The sequence below is a fragment of the Neopsephotus bourkii genome, unplaced genomic scaffold (assembly GCF_033783945.1).
Source record: "Neopsephotus bourkii isolate Nb327-2 ecotype Australia unplaced genomic scaffold, CSIRO-AGI_Nbou_v1 NB_547, whole genome shotgun sequence".
Taxonomy (NCBI): domain Eukaryota; kingdom Metazoa; phylum Chordata; class Aves; order Psittaciformes; family Psittacidae; genus Neopsephotus; species Neopsephotus bourkii.
Genome location: NW_026901048.1, coordinates 1,688,618 through 1,707,547, shown reverse-complemented (window position 1 = coordinate 1,707,547; position 18,930 = coordinate 1,688,618). Strand labels below are relative to the sequence as shown.

Here is an 18,930-nt window from a genome sequence, read left to right as displayed (position 1 = left end):
ATTTAACTTTCGTATTATACATGCTATAAAATGACACTAAAAATTTCAAGTTTCCAAAGTAACAATTATCTTTATATATATATCCTCTATATAATTTTTTAAATTTTTATTTCTTTTCAAATACCCAGGATAAAGATATACCAACTTGATATACCAATTCCAGTATGGCTGTGGTTTTTCATAAGCACCTACTAAAGTCCCATTAATAACCAAAGTTTCATCTAAAAGTTAGCTTTACAGATATGCTACTACAGTTGCCCTCTCCTTTTCTCTTCCCTTCTTTTTAAAGCACCTTTCTGCATGTCCCACTCCCAGAAAGGCTGTGCTACCTTTCAGTCTCAGGCTATGCTGCCCTTCTGGTGGAAGGACTGAAATTCAGTCCCCTCCAATTAATAAGCCAAGCCATACAGCCACTGATGGACAAGGAGGTGCCTACCATGGCCTAAGCACAAAACAGAGTGCGCAGTGGTCCCAGCTGTATGGTGTTCAAGAAAAGCAGCCTGTGTTTTACAGATGCATCTCCTCACCCACTCTAGTGATTTTCTCCATGGTTTTATCCTCAAGTAGCATCTACCATTTAAAAATTTAATCTTTTCTATCTATACATACATCTTTTAATAGTTTACCATATACGTACACACAGAGACATATGTGGCATTGGTGTGTTAACTGCAGGAGAAAAACTTATTTACAATTAATTGGAAAAATTAAGTTTTATCAAGTTACAGTATACCAAAACAAAATTGGCATTTGTGCTTTCTGTTTGTACAGGAGTAATTTCTGTCATTTCAAAAAAGTGTATGTTTTTATTTGCATCAAGACATGTCACATGATGAAAAAAGTTAGAAAACATCTAGCATTGAGAATTACAGAACATAGCTTTTCTCATATGTCTACAGAATAGCTGCTTTCTATGAAATTCTCCATTCAAACATCTATGTGGTTACCCAAGCTTGCTTGAGGATCTTCTTAATAAATAACAACACACAGCAGAAGAACCATGTATCCTGGTTTGCACTGTGCACATTCATGAGATAAAAGCTTCGGCCTTCATTGAGTAATATGTTAATAAAACAGCACTTCACTTCACTTACTCAGGACCTCAAAGTGCTTTTAAAAAGAAGGAAATACCCCCATTCTACATAGTAGTTAAGAGGCACAAGGAATAAGGCTTGAACTACTGTCTTCAGACACTGACCAGGTCATGGAAACCAAGGGTTTAAGCTCCAGATTCTCCCCAGTCTGTTTCCTGGGTTGGAGAATCCCATTTTCTCAGGTAATCTCTACTCTTGGATGTGGACGCTTGTTTCTAATCCATAACATTAACACAAAACCCAGCAGCTCCACACCCCAAACAGCCCACCTATAATTCAGCAAAGGTTCTTTTCTCTTGAAAGCATGAAATAGTTTTGTAAGAAGGTGTTTAATTAAAAACAGGGCTAAGTTTAACTTTCCCAACTATTTAGTAAATACAGGGAGTCTGACACAGCTGGCTGTAACTACCTCTTTGACCAGGCTAACAAGTATTTTCTGGCCAATTGTCATTTAGCACTGAGCTACACTAAAGTGACCACCGGCCTCATCTGTTCATGTTTCAGTAGCCACAGGAGACCAAGGAAAGTATTGCTAAGATATACAATATTAAATAACTCACTAAAAACTAACAGTGAATTTTCTTTTTTTAATACAAAGCCTGTTGGGCTGGGTGCTAAAGGAAGGCTGCTGCCATCCTCTTCAGGAACTAGAATATGCATAATGTGAACTGTTACTTTGCAAGCATTTTATTAGGACTAAGAGATCCTCTATGTCCTAATAGGAAGTCATAGCATTCACATTCATTTCCAAGCATTTTATTAGGACTAAGAGATCCTCTATGTCCTAATAGGAAGTCATAGCATTCACATTCATTTCAGGAAACATTCACCTCTTCCAGACCACAAAACTACTCTTCCTTTAGCTGTTATCTATGTTTGTATTTGCAATGCGTTTCCACAGACTTCTTGTAAATGGAGGTTTCTTCTAGTCCTCCATTTTGACAAACTACACTCTCAGAGATGGCTGCAGGATCCCTTTTTCGATGAGGTGAGATTTCAGAGTTTTATACACGCTTAGTTGTTGCTCAGGCTGAAGTATCAACAGCTGTTTCAGTAATTTGCTGGGATTTGGACCCCTGTCAATAAAAAAAAAATAGTATTTTTTTTTAAGCAGCCACTCTAAAGAAACTTTTCAACAGCTTTCCATTTTCCTCTTGCTGCACAAGCAATGTCTTCTTATTTTGGGGGACGCCAAATTAGGGATTTCTCCCATTCTTGTCATCAGGATGCATAAGCATTACTGGTAGAGCATCCTCCTAACAGAAACTAAAAGGCATTTATTGTATTTGCTGCCAAATGGAAATTAAGAAGGCTTATGACAAATAAGATTCACTGATTCATCCTTAATCACTGTAATCAACATTTTTCATCAAGAGATCTCTTTTTAGTTTATCTTCTAAGAGGCTGCTGTACAAAACTTTCTGGTATTTAGGGTACACAGGTTACCTTTAACAGTAGTCACATTAACATCAAGGCACAGCTTGAACTTGACATAAATCCTAGGCAGCTACATGTATTTTCTTCATAGTTCTGTATTTTAAGACACTGCATGAATCGGATCTAGAAACCTGCAATCTCCGCTATGGTAACAGTGCAGAACATAACTTGTAAGAAACAGCTATGGTACAGCTTCTATGCAAGGTTAAGGAGTTAATATTGTAAAAAGCCCTTACCTTATGAAACTGGTGATATAGACATGAACAAAAGTGGCCATCAAGTACTGACAATCAAAGCGATCCATTATCCCACCATGACCAGGGATTGTGTCTGCAAAATCCTTTTGGGTGTGAAGGACGGAGAGGGAAAAAATTAAGATAAAAGTGATGGTCAGCGATTCAAATGAAACACACTAATGATGTATCACTTGGCAGCAGCACATTAAGGCCACAATTAAGCTACAGTTTCACTGCACTGAGACAAAAGTTAGCAAGAGCTTCCTTTGCTCAAGGAGTTTTTAACTGCTAAGGTGAGTCAAGGGGTGAGAAGAAAAGAGATGAAGCAACTTGTCCACAGTATCACACAAGAGGACAGCAGTTGGTCAGGTGCAGGTTTGCCAGTACTGAGTACACTTGCATGCCTATACATACTTCATTTTGCAGCAAGCCTCTTAAGCTAATGGCTGTCATTTCTTGACTCTGCAGAATCCAGTTCTCCTCTTTAATGTTTTTATTGCTTTTTACCAGCTGCTGCTCCTGAAACTTTTGTTAGCAGGGAACATGTATTTGCTACAAGAGAAGCCGTAACCTGAGAACTCTTTGCAAGTTGTACTGCCCATTCACATGCTGTTTGTCTCACCGGATTCTTGGTAACCACAGTTAAAAACTATGTAAATGTATTTAACACAACCAAAACCCCCTGTGGAGAAAAAAATTACCACTACTTAAAAATATTTCTCGTACAAACAAATCTCAACACAGCACCTTTGTGTCACCCCATCTTGTCCGTAGAACAGCTTTATCAAACTTCTCTCATATATCCTTTTCATCATTCACACTTGTGAACTTCCTAGGTGAAAAGCCTGACCTTAGACATACAGGGCTACTGCCAGCAAGTTAAACCAGTCCTGTGCCACTGCCATTCCAGCCCTCTAATGCTGAGCAAGCTCAAAGTGTCCAATCTAGCCTACATACTGCCGTCAGTAACAATTCCACAATATCCCTGTCTTCACAGCAGTCCCCTGCTCACCACACTGAGGCCCAGAAATATATATATATATTAAAAAAAAAAATTAATATCTACTTTTTTATATTCTACTTTAAGTGTTGCTTTCCAGAAGCATTTTTTCCCCTCAGAAGCCATTCTTCACACAGCCTTTTGCTACCTGGACATACACAGCTATGACAGCACACAAGGCTGTAGCTAGCCAGATAGTGCTGGGCAAGCTGCTCGGACCAGTATAAGAAAGAGGGATAAGTACAAGCACATGTATGGGATTTCAGCACAAACGGAGAAGTTGACATGATTCTGTGCAAAGCACATGCCAAAACTGGTTGACATAGGGAAAAACAACGAACAACAGTAAGCAACAAGATGAGAATTACAGCAGTCCTACCAAGACATAAGGAAGGTCAGGAGAAAATTTGGGGCTGCCCTCTTCCCATACTCCTGCTGCCACTTAATATCAGCCAGGGACAACACTGCCACAAGCGACAGCGCACACCTTGCAATAAACAGAGGTTAGCACATCGTATCATTTGCCAATACACACTCTTGCTACAAGGCAGCATGGTATTGGCAAAGGCAGCCAAACATCTCATGCTTTGGTGAATCTGACTCATCAGCATCTGCGTACAACACAAATGCTATTGGTAAAACACAGCCTGCCCCAATCGGAAAGGTAAAACTTTTGTTACTGCTTCTTGGGCATCTACAGATTGCCTTTCATGTCAAGTGTAAAGTCTCACATCTTGCTTGTCTAAACACCTTCTGCAACATAACTTGGAAGCGTAATTATCAACCAAAATATAAAACCAAATTATTGTCAGATTTCCAACACTAAAGTCACATTCCTAAAACTTTGTATAATCAACATAACACATACATATATCTAAGTACTGCTGCTGATGCTAAAAACCAGCTCAAACATCATTACACCTTAGTAGAAACACTAGGTACTACAACAAATGATTAAAAGAACCCAAACCCAACCCACCAAATTATCTAATTCAAATTAAAAACAAACAAACAAACAAAAACAAAACAAACCAAACCAAAACAAGACTGGCTTACAGGATTGATTACACACCTTGATTTTGAAAGCTCTTTTAAATCCACTGGCAAAGAATCCTCCAAATGGTCCAATTAATGAGGCAAATGTCGACAGTGCGATGCTGTGCAACTGAAATGGGTACATATTCACCGTTTCCTGCAAGTAAAGTAAATAGCACTGTATTTCAGTATGTTTGGCCATAAGCATTTTAAGCTTAAATATTTTTAAATGGGGCTCTTACAGAACAAATTTCCACAAAGTAATACTGTAAAGAAAGGAAAAGTAGACACACTGTAGAAAGTTGCTGAAAGGTCTGGTCATGTGAACAGGATAAAGTATTCAGGGTTGCTACAGCACTCAACTTTAATGAACAATGTGGTTTTCACCCAATCCCTTAGTTGATCATAAAGAACAGAATTACTAATTCCTTAACATATGATGCTACTCTCTAGTCTTTCCTGGCTCTTTTCCAGCTCTATTTCCTGTAAACAATGGAGCTTTCCACTAATTCCTAGTATTGCTCTAGTAAGGGGTCCAGTGCTCTCCACCCTCATGCAATTCTTTCAAGATAGATATGAATTTTGCACTGTCCACTGTACATACATACCTTTGCATACATACAGCAATACTGGGAGATAATATACCCCCATTAATACTTTATGGTTTGCATTTAAACAGATATTGTTCCCCTCACCCTGTTCACAGATTTGTTTGGGTCCGTTCAAGTTCTTACAGATAAGAGAGACTTCACTGGAAACGGGTACCTGTCTGCCTTCCTGACACCGATCAGACAAAAAGGGTCTTTTTGTTTAAGCACTTTCAAGTCAATGGTACCAGCTCCAGCCTCTGAGTGAACACTATGCTGGTTACATCCCTGAGAGCAGAACACACCTCTGCTGGCCAGGTCTTGATAAACACCATCTGTGGCTGAAAAACCCTGTTCCTTGTGTTTCCAATTTGAATCACAGCTGGTGAACACCAATTAGCTCCTGACTACTTTGTGCAGTTATCCTAAGACACCTTTCCTTTTGGCTAAATTAAGTTGGTCAAATAGAAAAGTTTATGAGTTGGAATTAAGTCAATTTTGCTGGGAGAAGACAAGGCTAGACGTCTTTTGACACCAAGCAAAATGTCTTCCAAACATAACATCTGGTCATATTCCTGAGAAAGAACATCAAGAATTGAGTAACAGAGGGAAAACCAAAAACAGGATGTTGCCAAAAAAGGTAGGTTCGATTTGACTCTTTAAAGAGTGCTAAAACAAATTCTCTCCTCAAAAGGCTTGCTAGAGCCTGACGAAAGTACTCTAGAAGCACACGTGGAACTAGTATCTCCTTTTTAAGGTTGGTAACTCTCTACTAGACTGTCACAGAGCTGGACATTCTCATCTCCTTGACGTTTACTGGACACATTTCTCTCTGCTCAGTCCACATAATGGTTTTGTGCAGAAAAATCCTTCTTAAATTTGCAATCAACCCCACAGGCCCTGAAGCAACAGTACATTCATTTAGTATGAAAATACCAGAGCTCCTTCTAGATGTAACCTTGCTTTTCCAAGTACCAACTGTAGTTATTCATTGCTTTTAGTCTTAGGTTTGGTTGCTACAGTTTACAGTTTGTGCTTTCTTCTTGTAACCACATCAACTTTCTCCTTCAGCGTTACACCTGTGTAACCACAAGTAAAGCCCACTGCCTTCCCTAGTGCTGGGCACTCACTCCATGCTGAACCACTTCACAGGCAAGGGGAGTGCTACAAACCCACTTGTTCAGCATTTATTCCAGTTACCTCCTCTTTGCCCTAAAGGAAAGATAAAGACAGACTGCTCTCTTTCTATTTGGTATTCTGTTCCTGTTTGAGTGCTTCTGGAGCCTGTGTGTTTGGAAGCACTGCTTTGTAGGATAGGATAATTGATGACTTGTTTCCTGACAGGTGAAGATACAACAGCTCACTTAAAACAATTTGCAAGCTGGGTGTGAGGAAAAGGGTTGGTGACTATATCACATGGAACAGTTACTGGTACTCAATTCTTCATTCATCACAGAAGTAATGACACCACAAAAATTTAAAGGTTGCTCTTCAAAAATAGGTTTGTCTGCAAAATGCCTAAGTAACATCCATTTCCAGCACAAATGGGATACAGGCCACAAGAATACAGGACAGTTTGCTCAGATGACTCCAGCAATGCATTTCGATTCTGCTTGGGTGACCACCTGCCCTGCCTGAGGAATGGAGAGGCTTATGCTACCAATCCAGTTTTTACCCTTCAAGTGTTACCAGCATCCTTATGCTTTTGCAGAAAGGTTTAGAGAACTGTTCAAGCTGCGAAGTATAGTTTCAATTTTAACCAAAGCCTTGGGTTTTTCGGGTTTTTTTTCCTTACCCATCCCAACACAGCCTGAAACAATGGTGGCAAAGGGTACTTCTCAATCTGAAAGAGCTCTGAAGGTTCACACTCTGTCACAAATCTATTGGTTTCACTGTTATATTCCACGGGGCAGACAAAGTACTGATGTTGAGCCAGAAAATAGGAAAACTGAAAAGCAAAACAAGGACTCTTGAGATAGGCATTTGTTGTTACAGTTAAAAATCATACAGTAATGGATGGCTTTGTCATCACAAGCTGAGGAAAATGAAAATCTTTTTAATAACAAGATGCAGAATGGTGTAAAATCAGCCTAAGTTGCAGAATGCCTCAAGGCAGACAAATATGGATGTTCCAGGTGCTTAGTGATGATTTCTCAACTTGTTTTCCTTCTTGTATTTCTCAGATTCATACCTACTGGGCGTTTCTGCGTTATAAAATCCCCAAATGTTAGCCACTTATAATTTCTTTGCAGTTCTTTTCTCCATTAAAACTCAAAACTATCACTTCTACCAAATTTGGCAGTCACAAGTTCTGCTGACCTTGGTGATAAATTCCTCATCTGAACAGTTCCTGTATGCTGTTACAACCTTCTATGGTAGGTTACATGCAGTTTACATCAGTGTAAACTACTTCTTAGGAGAAATGTGATTATAAAGTACGTAATACAAAAGTCCTACTTTACAAATCATAAATAATGCTATCAATAAACTTCAATTTCAAAATAGGGCTACAACTAAAAACTATTCCAGATACAGTAATAGTAATGGCAAAAAGGGTCAATATAACCCTTACCTAGCTAGTTAAGAATTGGCAGAATTCTCTGCCCAAACCCCCAACTCTTGGGCTTTCAGCAGTTTGAGATGACCAGATTTGTCAATAATTTTGCCTCAAGAAAAACACAAAGTTGGAGACTGAACCTATATAATAAAAGTCCTCTGGTTACTTACAATAAATCCAAATACAAGTGTGGAAAAGAAGCCTCCAATGAACCCTTCCCAGGTCTTCTTGGGAGACAGCTAGGCACAAAAGAGATAGAGTCAGCCTCATCAGCTGCATTACAGAACCCTTTTCTACTCTATTTCTGGATCTTGTTTGTGAACATTAAAGCTCCTACTTGGTTTTAGAAAGATGAAATAGAGAATGTCAGCTACTGCAGCACAGAACATGGATAAATAGAGGAATACACCTAGGACCTGTCCCAGACAAGAAGAGAAAGTGCCACAGTCTGGTGTCACTAGGCAGCTTGAGGGAACTGAGATCTCCCTTCCCATCTGCTGCTGCTGTGTGGAGGTCACTGCCTGCCTCTGGCCACAGCTGACCCTGATTAAGCAGCTGGGCTCCTCCAAGCAAAAGACTTGGAAACATGCATGAGTGCTATTGCTCTGTTGAGACCTCTGCTAGCAAGGGCACATTTAGATAGTGACAGAAGCCTGGATGATAGACAGTTAATGCTGGGGACGCTTCTCAGGAGACACTAGTTTCCTATGTACAGACTGGCAAACTAATACAGCCAATAACTGTAGGCATTTGTGTATGCTACACATGTGTGTAGCATGTAGACGTGTGTGTATGCTACACACATAACCAGTGTAGCAAGCTATTTTATTCATCAAATTCTATCATGTTTTCAATTTAGGAGCAGTTGAAAATCAGAACCAACTAAATACCCCAAAGTTAACACATGGCAACACCATGAAAATATTCATGGCTTTCTGTAGGGTCTTGCATATTCTGTCAGAATAAGAAGATTACTACTTCTCAGGGCTATGTCAACAAGACCAAAGAAGAAATAGGCTTATAAGATATAGCAGTTTACTGCAAATTACAGTGTCTACAATAAACGTGCAGTTAAACCTGCATATGAAATCCAAAGAGAAATAACTATAAATTATGACATAATAGGCTCAAACTGTATTATACTGTAATGCTAATATTACGTTCACATTAATCCCAGTTTCCACTTACAAGTTTTCAGAAACAGGAAAGTCAGTTTGTTTTTTCTGGCAAAGATGTGTACCATGGAGTACACTGGAAAGTATTTTCTCCATAAACATGTTTTTGAACAAGTATAAAAAATACTGTAAATTGTAAAAGCTTGTTAGTGAGGAAGTGCTTTAGTACATACCTTAATTAATGGAGTTTTGCCAAAGAAGAATCCAAAAATGTAGGCAGCAATATCATTGCAGATAACACTTGAAATTGGAACCAGAAACCTGGGTATAAAGACATGAAAAGTTTCATAAAGAAAACAAAAACTTGACCAAACCTGAACACAGGACATAAACTAAAACAGCAGCATTTCTTTCTGGGAATTTTTTCTGTAGTATTTAGAAGGAATTACATTTCATAATATGCTCCCCTACTTCCCCCATGAGCAGCATATTTAGCTATACTGGTTTTAGTCTTCAGCCAATCAAGACCACTACAGGTCCATGTTAGTTCAAGTTAAACTATGATTTTGGTGCATGAGCTTAACATGTGAACAGGCTGACTTTTTCCTATGACGCTTGAAGACTGGTACAACAGTTAAGAAGAAATCAACAGATACAAGCATGTTGATGTTTTTAGTAACATCAAGGCAAGCAAATTCCTTGTAAAGTTTAAGGACATCTAAATTAGAAAAAAAGTTTCTTTCTCCTCCTTTTGTCAGTTTGGAGCAGCCTGTGTTAGTTTTCTAAGTGTTCTTTGCATGCAGGCAGCATCTGAATTTGTTACTGAAGCCTGTTAACCTCTTTTTTTCCCCTTTTCAAAACAAGGATGTGTTAATATGCCAAGAGTCAGATTTTGTGACCATATGACAAATTGCTTAGCACCAGTGGAAACATGAAACAATAGGTTAGTAAGGCAACAAGGTTCAGGTTTTGGCACATGACCATGATCACTATGAAAAGAATCTGTTTATACAAGCTTTGTGAAAGCCTTTGGGTTTTCTTTCTAACTATGAACACAACTTTTCTGCGATAATCTTCCCAGTTGTACATATATCAGGAAAAGAAAAAGGAGAACATGCAGTATTATGTTCCTGGAAGAATACAAATCATCTTCCATATGTGCCTCTTCCTTCTTTCTCAACTTGCAGTTTACACTGTCCCTAAAGAAGTGTGGAGTTGGAAAACATACATTCCTTTGAGAAGTGGCTTTAAGTTTAACTGCATCATCAGAATTTAATATATTGGTGGAAATGGGGCAGAAAGATGACCCAACAATATCCAAGATTTAAACTCTTAAAATACCTTAAGTAATCTGAATTGATCTGAACAGGGAAGGTGGCCAGATTGGTAATTTCAAATTAAATGGTCCAACTTCAATAGCTCTGAGCAACCTGAAGCTCCTGAGTAATTGAGAAAGAATTGCGGATATTCATCCATTCAGCAAAATGCTATGGAAACTATTTTACCAAGCATGCAAGCAATCCTATTCCTTGCAAGTACATGAATTGGTTGTTCAAAACTATCATACTTGTGGCTGCCAACCTAGTTAAAGGGGTTTCTGTTTCAATTTCTCCAACTCCCCTTCCAACTAGAGATTATTGCTTCTTTCATTTGTGCTGCCTTAACTCTTCCCGTGATTATTCCCTAACCAGATCTATGTAAAACAACCAACCTTTCAATGCAATAGTTACAAATCAGTTTATTACTGTCCCCTTACCAGATCATGCCTTCAAAGAGATTTTGGATGACAAGATGAGATTGAGTTACAGTGATCAGCAAAGTGACATGAGTCCATGCGAACTGTTAACAATGCAACAACACAACAGTTAGTGAAAACACCGATCCTGTACACCTTGATAATACTGGTGTGTCAGCTAGAGAAGCTACTTAAGAGGTCACAGGAATGACCAGTTCTAGCGATAATGCAAGAGATGTTGTGCATACAGTATATCACAAGTTAGCTGGCTTTCTGAAGCAAGTACTGAAACTTTAACAGGTATCCCCATCACTTACCTCCACCTAGAATTTTTTAACGTGCAGTTTAACATCTAATTTAATAAGACATACACCTTCAGCATAGAAGCAGCAAAGAAATGTAAGCAATGTGATATTCTGTATATACATACAACAGACGTGTTAGAAGTTTAACAATAAAATGGCAATGAGCTACTCATGAAAGAGTCATGGTACACAGATGTGAATCTCTCTCATAACAGAATACCAGTCCTCTTATGAAACATGAACATTATCAGGATTAGCAAAACCAAAGTGTCAATTTTTATGTGGATGGTCATTTAAACAGTCATTTTCCCCAGTAGTATTGTATGCACTTGGTGTTTTTTCTATAGCACCAGGGTACAACAATGTGGTTTCTAATCAGCTTACCAGTAAAGATTCTACAATAGATTTTATTTTCCAAAACTTGTAAAGCAAGCACTGGTAGTTTTTCCATGAAATGCCAGGTTTAAGCACTCTAAATGTCTGGATGATTTAACACTCAATGTCCTACTTTAATTCTCTTATCATGCTTTCCTATGGCAGCCAGCAAGAACGCTGGAAAGGAAGGGTGCAAGACCTCAGTAAAGGTTCCTGAAAATATTCCCTGCTGGATAATTAAAGCATCTCTGCAGCAAAATTTTTAGTATTTGTACAGCGATACTGGAACACCATCTAAAAACAAATGGCGACTCTCCTTGTCTGTCCAAACACAGTGTTGCCACACAGTGGATACACAGCTTCACTGTTTTACTGCAATTCTCAGGTAGTCAGACCTTCATGTTTTTTGGGCAGGCACTAAGTGATATGGCTGACACCCCTTTTTTCTGACTCTTTTTCTAAGGCAAAAAAAAAGACAAAAAAAGCCATGGAAAATTAATATAATTGCCCTATGCCTACCTGAAGATGAGGACTTGGGAAGGAGGGGGGGTCAGATAAGAAGACAAAAACTACCTCTCCTAGAAAAGCTGCATCACCCTGTCATGCAAGTTCTCCACAAACAGTGAACTTTTTTGAGTAAAAGACTTTTTTTTTACATACTCATACAGGGCTCAGCTAAGTCCTAGTCTAGGATTAGGGATCCTCAATTCTAAGTGCTACCTAAAGCACTGTAGAAACAGAGGGGTTAATATCAGGAGCTTTAGGAAGTCTTTAAGGTTGCACAATGCCCTGACTGCTCCAGTTCTTTAAAGGCAGGAGCTGTACTGCATTACTGCTTTATTATTGCTTCTAATCATTCCTATATAGAAGTGGAGTTGTTCAGTAATTGGAGGGGGTTTTTTATTGGTTTGGGGTGAGATTTTTGTTTGGGGGTTGTTTTTTCTTGTTTTGTTGCTTGTTTTAACCTGTGATGTTACAAAATTAGTTTTTGACCTATAAGATGCACATAACAAAAAGGTTCATGCTCTTGGTAAGCTACTATGTTGTTCATTAGGTGGACAAATACAAGAGATGAGAACACTGGCTTCTTTTAATAGATTATTGATCTAGAAGCACAGTAAAGCAGACAACTAGAACTTCTGTTAAGTGTCACACAATAAATCTTCCACATACAGGTTAAGTTCAAGTTCCCTTCAGAGATCTTCAGCAGGGCCTCTACAAGGTAACTTGAGTCACAAGAACGGCTTCCCGCACTATGCTGAATGGCTTGGCTTCAGACCTGGGAGGGAGATGCACACCCCTCTCTCCAGGAATCTCTTTCCTATTAGCCTATCACTGAGGGAAATGTATCACTTTGTATATATATGCACAAGGCCTCACCAATGACAGCTTTTATTGACTGAAAGGCCACATTCTGTGATATAATAATCATAAGCTGCAAGATGAACAGATTCCTACAGCCCAAATCCACTTGATTTCATAGAATCACAGAATGGTTTGGGTTGAAAGGGATCTTAAAGCCCATCTAGTTCCAACCCCCTGCCATGGACAGGGACACTTTCAACTAGGCCAGGTTGCTCAAAGCCCCATCCAACCTCACCTTGAATTTCGTGTTACTGTTAGTTTAAGCAGATTTTCCACACCACCTCTTCCAAGCTCTTTTAGGAACATAGGGACATGACTGTTTCTAGTGACATTCAAAAAACAAGTGACCACAGCAAAGTGGGTAATACACACCATGTAAAATTGCAGACGATAATGTTTCTTCACTAAACTCAAAACAAACATGCAGAAGCCTGTAAAAGAAAGCAAGTGTAGTTTGTACCATCTTATATTTAATTATACTGAACTGTGATATATCAGTAAGTCTCTTCCCTTGAAACAACTTTTAATCCCTCTGTGGCTAAAAGCACTTGCTTGTATTCAGTTAAGTGTACATATAGAAATATTCCTATTAGAGCACAAAATTTAGTTAACCTCAATAAAGAGCATCTATTTCTTTATTTACAAGTTCTCATCATAGGCACCAGTTTTAGGGGAGACCATCACCTTTAAAAAACACTCAAAAACCAGGTCAACAAGCTGGTTTTGAATAATTAACAGAAATGACTGAAAGGAAAAGACCAGCTTGCTCCTTTCCCAGAGACAGACATAAGGCTGCATGCAACAAAAGTGTGAAGTGCAGGCACTGAAGAATTCAACAGACTGAAAGAAATGCTCTGGGTGGCTAACAGAGCACCTCTTCTCCCCTAGGGCAACTTCCTGTGCTAGCTGGGTCAGACACACTCAAGAGAACCCTCAAGACAGCCCTGCAGTGTCCCCACAATCCCAATGGCACAGCTGCCAAGGGGCTCCGTTATGCTCTGCCTCCTGCTTTTGCTTGTGACTGGGTTGTCTCATCACCCTCTTCATTGCCTTTCAGCAGTCAGGAAGCATTAGTTAAGTTAGTGTCCTCAAGCCAAAGCCAGGTGGCAAAGGACAAGTCTTGCAAAGCTGGTTTCACGTATGCAATAGAAGCACCTAGCAGAATTTTTATCTCTTTTTTTAAAAAAGAAAAAAGAACAGTAGACAGACTGATGGTTCATCATGAAGATCACATTTCTTAATGTAATTGTAGCACAGCAATCTCCTGATCCTTAGGCTAATCTGAGTCTTCAATTGATTTAATTTTAGGCTAACATAACATTAACTGCATTGCTGAAAACACTATGGGCTGTATTTACATGTTCACAAAACAATACCCCACAGGAATTCCAGCTTGCCTCTTCTTCCTACAGAAAAGGCTTTTAAAAAGTCTTTCCTTGGATAGGGAGGAAAAATTATTCATGAGGCAAGCATCTGAATATCTTGCAGAGAAAATAAAGCCTCAGGCATTTTGAATAATCATTTTAAAATATATTAGTAAACCTGATTGCTGTAGACCTAGCAGAACACTTGCACAATAACACATTAACCCAGCACAGCAATTACATACACAAGACATCTCCACAGGCCGCCAAAATAACATTCACACATTCAGGTACTGAGCTGCAGCTCTTCAGCAATCAAAAGTACTTCACACCAACTTCTCTTGAGCACTATTAGCTCAACTTCCTCAAGATCATCTACTTGTTTAGGCTGCTTTCTTCTTCTCAGTGAATGCAAAATTTTGTATTCATCTTTTCACATGAAAAATGGAACTGCAAACACCTGATTCCCTCAAACATCAAGTGGGAAAAGAAACTGAAAGTGCATAAAGCTGGGGAGCAAATTCTTTTTTTGGTGAGATAAGCACAGAAACAAATGCAGCACAAAGTTCTTTCCTTTTTGCAATTTCCTACACTTACCTGTTAAATAAAGTGCAAAAGATATAAACCTGTGGTAGCGAATTAGGAATTGAAGCTGTTCTCTTCTCTGAACAAATGTAGCGAAGTAATCGGCTACAGTCTCTCCATAAAAGAAGTAGTTCACACACAGCAAAAAATACCTGCAACATATAAGAGCTAGCAGTTATTTAAACAAGATAATGTGTAAGTGTAATTCTTAAAAACATAACAAACAAAAAATCACAACATAAAGCATGAGACAAAAGAAAAACCAGAAGGGTAGACAAGAGTAGCAATGAAAATAAAATTCAGTTTTATACTCCTCGTGTCTTCTGTGACAGGGCAATTTTCATCATTTATTTCTTCTAAAGCAACCATACTAGAGAAACAAACACATTTTTCTGGATACGGTTGGAAAATTCACTAATCCTTAACTAGTGTTGAATACTCTACCCCTATGTAAGTCCTTTTCAGATATTCTGTAAGTACAGAACATCGATTAGCTATCACCAGTACTGACACAAGCATTTCTGTACATCCTTTTCCTGTATCCTAGTAAGGGTAGCTTCTGATTTCTGACTTACAAACAGGAAAAAAGTTACTTGCATAACAAATCCTCTGAGGTTATAGGACACTGAATCTGACACGGGGCTTGAAGACTTGAATATAACAGTACTTTTGCTATCTGGCCTGAAGATTCTCATCTGAAAGAGTTACTGAAGCATCTCCTGCTCCACTCTACCATACCCTTTGTCTTTCAACATTCTTGACCGAGTAGTACTCTTACAGGATTAAATCCATCAGCTAACCAGTAAATGCAGCTACTTCTACAACTTTTGCAAAACAGTTTGTGAGAGTATGTCCACACTCAAAGTTCAACTGAGGTGAAATGTCACCTTCAGCCACCTCCTTCTGAAGGATCTTCCCCTTTCATTCAAGACGATCAGTACACAATTAATTCTGTCACCTTTTTCACATAAGTTCAAGTAACTCAGCTTTCTAGGATCAAGTTGGAATCCCCAAACACCAAGGCAGCACTCAGTAAAAAACAATAAATAGCAAATACAAAACCACTAAGAGATGCACTTCTCTAGGCAACATACTTCTGTCTATCACAGAAGATAAAAACTTATGATTCAAGACTGGATCTCTGGATGTCTGAGAGTGATCAGTACTCATTCTCTTCTCCCCAGTAGATGCTGACATTCACTTTGCGAAGCTTCACATCTCTAAATAAGCCAAATAGTTGATGTTCAGACTACTAAAAGGACTCTTTCTTCACACTAAAATGTCTTAATATTTAGTCTCAGTGGCAAGATGTTTGACTGAAAGGATCTTTGACATTAACTAGTGTGACAATACAGATGAGGTGATTTTGAGCTCCACATACTAAAATAACGGTGGTCAACTGCCAAAGTAGAATAAGTGGTAGAGTGCACATATCCTTTTCTATAAATCTTGGCAAGACCACAGAATCATTCATGTATGAGTCTGCTCTAGGTGTAATTCCAGAAGCTACAGAATAAAGCAGACAATAGATCAGTCCCCAGGATAATCCAGCAGTGACCAGAGGGGAAGAGATTAGTATTTACAGGAGAGTCAAAAGCAGGAATCCACCACATTATACAGTAAAGTTGCTTCTAGAAGTGAGGAAGCAATGTGACAAGAAATAGGAAATAACCTAGATATTTCAACTTCCTTAAAAAACCAAACCCAACACAAAACCAAAATAACACAACATAGGTCATGTCTGAAGAATTATAACCTTAACCACCTCAGAGATTACAAGTTTCCAACACTTTCCCATAAGTGCACAATTGGAAAGGATTTAAAACATGTGTGCTACTATTTTTATTCTCTCTGTGTGTAAAGAGGAGCCTTTAAGGTACCTGTTCTATTTACTCCTTACGCAATGTTAACAGGCAAAAAAAATAAAGGAACAAAACCAAAACTAAAGCAGTTCAGGTAGTACATATCAGGTGATTATATAGCTATGCATATTTTTAGATATGCTTACACATGCTTAGCTCTGACTTAAAGCATATATGCACGCATATATATGTGTACATATATACATATTTATAACAAGAAAAAAAAATTAAGTAGTAAAAGGCCTACTGACTTTTTCAAGTTCACAGGTGGAAGACAACTACAGAATCCTGTATTAGAAGCAGAAGTCAAGTTTTATGACAGCACATGACCTGCAAAACTATTATTCCACCATGACAGGACATGAAGATTTAAGTGTTACATCCTTGCTTATTGATGTTCTTGCTTGCTACTCACCAGCTGAGGGATCTAAACCATGGTAAATCATACGAGTGGTAGACTCTGTAACCTATAGTAATGATTTCATGGTAACACTTCACTTGGATGCTTAAGACCTAAAATAAGAGAAATAAAAAAACATGTGGATATGTTGCAGCTGTTTCTTAAAGCAATAGTACTGCAACCTACATTAAGGGGAGATTCTGTTCTGAATTCAGATTCCACACAGAAAACAGACAGCTTCAAACCAAGTCCAAGGAAAACTATAGCTCCATTTTACCCCCCCAAAAAAACTCATAACCCCTAGGCATGCTGAGAAGAAAACCCACATTGGGCTAGCTGCAAGAATACTCTTCAGGAAACAAAGGAAAACTTCTGACTTTTCTTCATTAAAGCAGTTTGGCAGCAGCAGGTTAAATGTACTTGCTGTCAATAAGGCTCTTCTATTTTTTTTGGCTAGGTTTTATCTTTAAATTCAGTTTAAGAAACATTTTCTAGGACCAGTGGAAAAAAACTAGCTATACAACACAACTTGGACACCCAGGTCTTCCGGCTGCAAACATCTCATTAAGGGCAATTAGCATTGCCGATTGGAAACAAAGCTCATCTAATCCAGGTTTTAATATCATACCCTCCATAGCCTTAATTTTGTTTTGCTGATGTCAGTACTTCAGTGCTTGCCCATACAAGTCCCGTAGTAGGTCCTGTCAGTCTTTGGTGACCAAAGGACTCTCTACCAGTTTTGCCTCACCCACAGACACCAAGCAGATCGGCCTTCCCAGATATTGAGTATTGCCAAACATAGGTCATCACTACTCCCATGCAGAGACAGGAGTAAGAACCCACCCATGCCGACTGCACAAGTCAGCATGCTAGGCTTTGCAGTATTCTCTTACCACCTGCATTCATAAATAAATTTCATCTTGCTCAACATGTGAGCACAGTTTAAGAGAGTCTTACGCCACCTCAGTGAGTTAATTTTGAAGCTCCTCCATCTTGTGTTTTTTGTTTTTGTTTTTCTTTTTTTGCTTACACTGCCTTAGAAAACCTCAATGCTATATGCAAGAACAACATTAAATGACTGCATCTTACAGTGGAAAAGGACACTAGGGTTCAGTGATATGGAAGCTTGTGCCTGTTACCTTAGTAGCTGGCAAACAAAACGTGCCTCAACTTCTCAGAGCAATCTCAGGGCTTGTCCTCCAAACTTCACTGGATTACTGTTCCTACAAATTTCTGGGTATTTTCAGTCTCAGTATTTAGGAAAACTTTTGTTTAAATGCAAACTATTTGATTCCAGTGAAATGAAATAATTAACAAAACTGTTTTTTCCCCTCCATTCTTTGAGACATAGTATCAAATGTCAACTCTATGAACATTTATTAGATTAAGAAGACAGCTTTCATTTTATGTTACAAAAGAGGAAGAACTCTATTCCAGTTCTATAGTAACTTTAATTTCTCTCTGATTCATCACTTGATAACTACCCACGATTTTGCAGTCTCAGGGTATACCACTAATACAATGAATTACACTGCAAATTGATTAGTTCCATTTTGTTATTTATCATCATTCTGAAGTGTAACAGACTATGAAAGGAAGGAAAAAAATGCCTCTCTACAATCACCTACATTTAAAAGAGGTTTTTTTGTTGTTTCTTCACATACGATAAAGAAAATCCTCCACCAATAAAACAATGAATTATTAGCTTGTTACATCATTCACCTGAGACATTATCTCTCTCTACAGCTAGCTGAAAGGTGATTGCAGCAAGGTGGATTTATGTCTCTTTTCCCAAGAAACAAGCAATAGGACAACAGGAAACAGCCTTAAGCTATGCCAGGGGAGGTTTAGATTAGATATTAGGAATAACTGTTTCTC

General features: G+C 38.5%; 1 protein-coding gene across 1 annotated transcript in view; it reads right to left on the bottom strand.

Moving 5' to 3' along the window:
* Positions 1 to 1,854: 1,854 nt before the first annotated feature.
* CDS1 (CDP-diacylglycerol synthase 1) overlaps positions 1,855 to 18,930 on the bottom strand; it is a 33,368-nt gene continuing 16,292 nt past the window's right edge. The window contains exons 4-13 of the mRNA XM_061350982.1: positions 17,068 to 17,165; positions 14,803 to 14,942; positions 13,214 to 13,272; positions 10,818 to 10,900; positions 9,295 to 9,382; positions 8,117 to 8,185; positions 7,185 to 7,337; positions 4,840 to 4,959; positions 2,768 to 2,871; positions 1,855 to 2,170 (exon numbers count right to left, since the gene is read on the bottom strand). Of these exons, the coding sequence (XP_061206966.1) occupies positions 2,041 to 2,170; positions 2,768 to 2,871; positions 4,840 to 4,959; positions 7,185 to 7,337; positions 8,117 to 8,185; positions 9,295 to 9,382; positions 10,818 to 10,900; positions 13,214 to 13,272; positions 14,803 to 14,942; positions 17,068 to 17,165 (1,044 nt within the window). The 3' untranslated portion in view covers positions 1,855 to 2,040. The remainder of the gene's footprint in view (positions 2,171 to 2,767; positions 2,872 to 4,839; positions 4,960 to 7,184; positions 7,338 to 8,116; positions 8,186 to 9,294; positions 9,383 to 10,817; positions 10,901 to 13,213; positions 13,273 to 14,802; positions 14,943 to 17,067; positions 17,166 to 18,930) is intronic.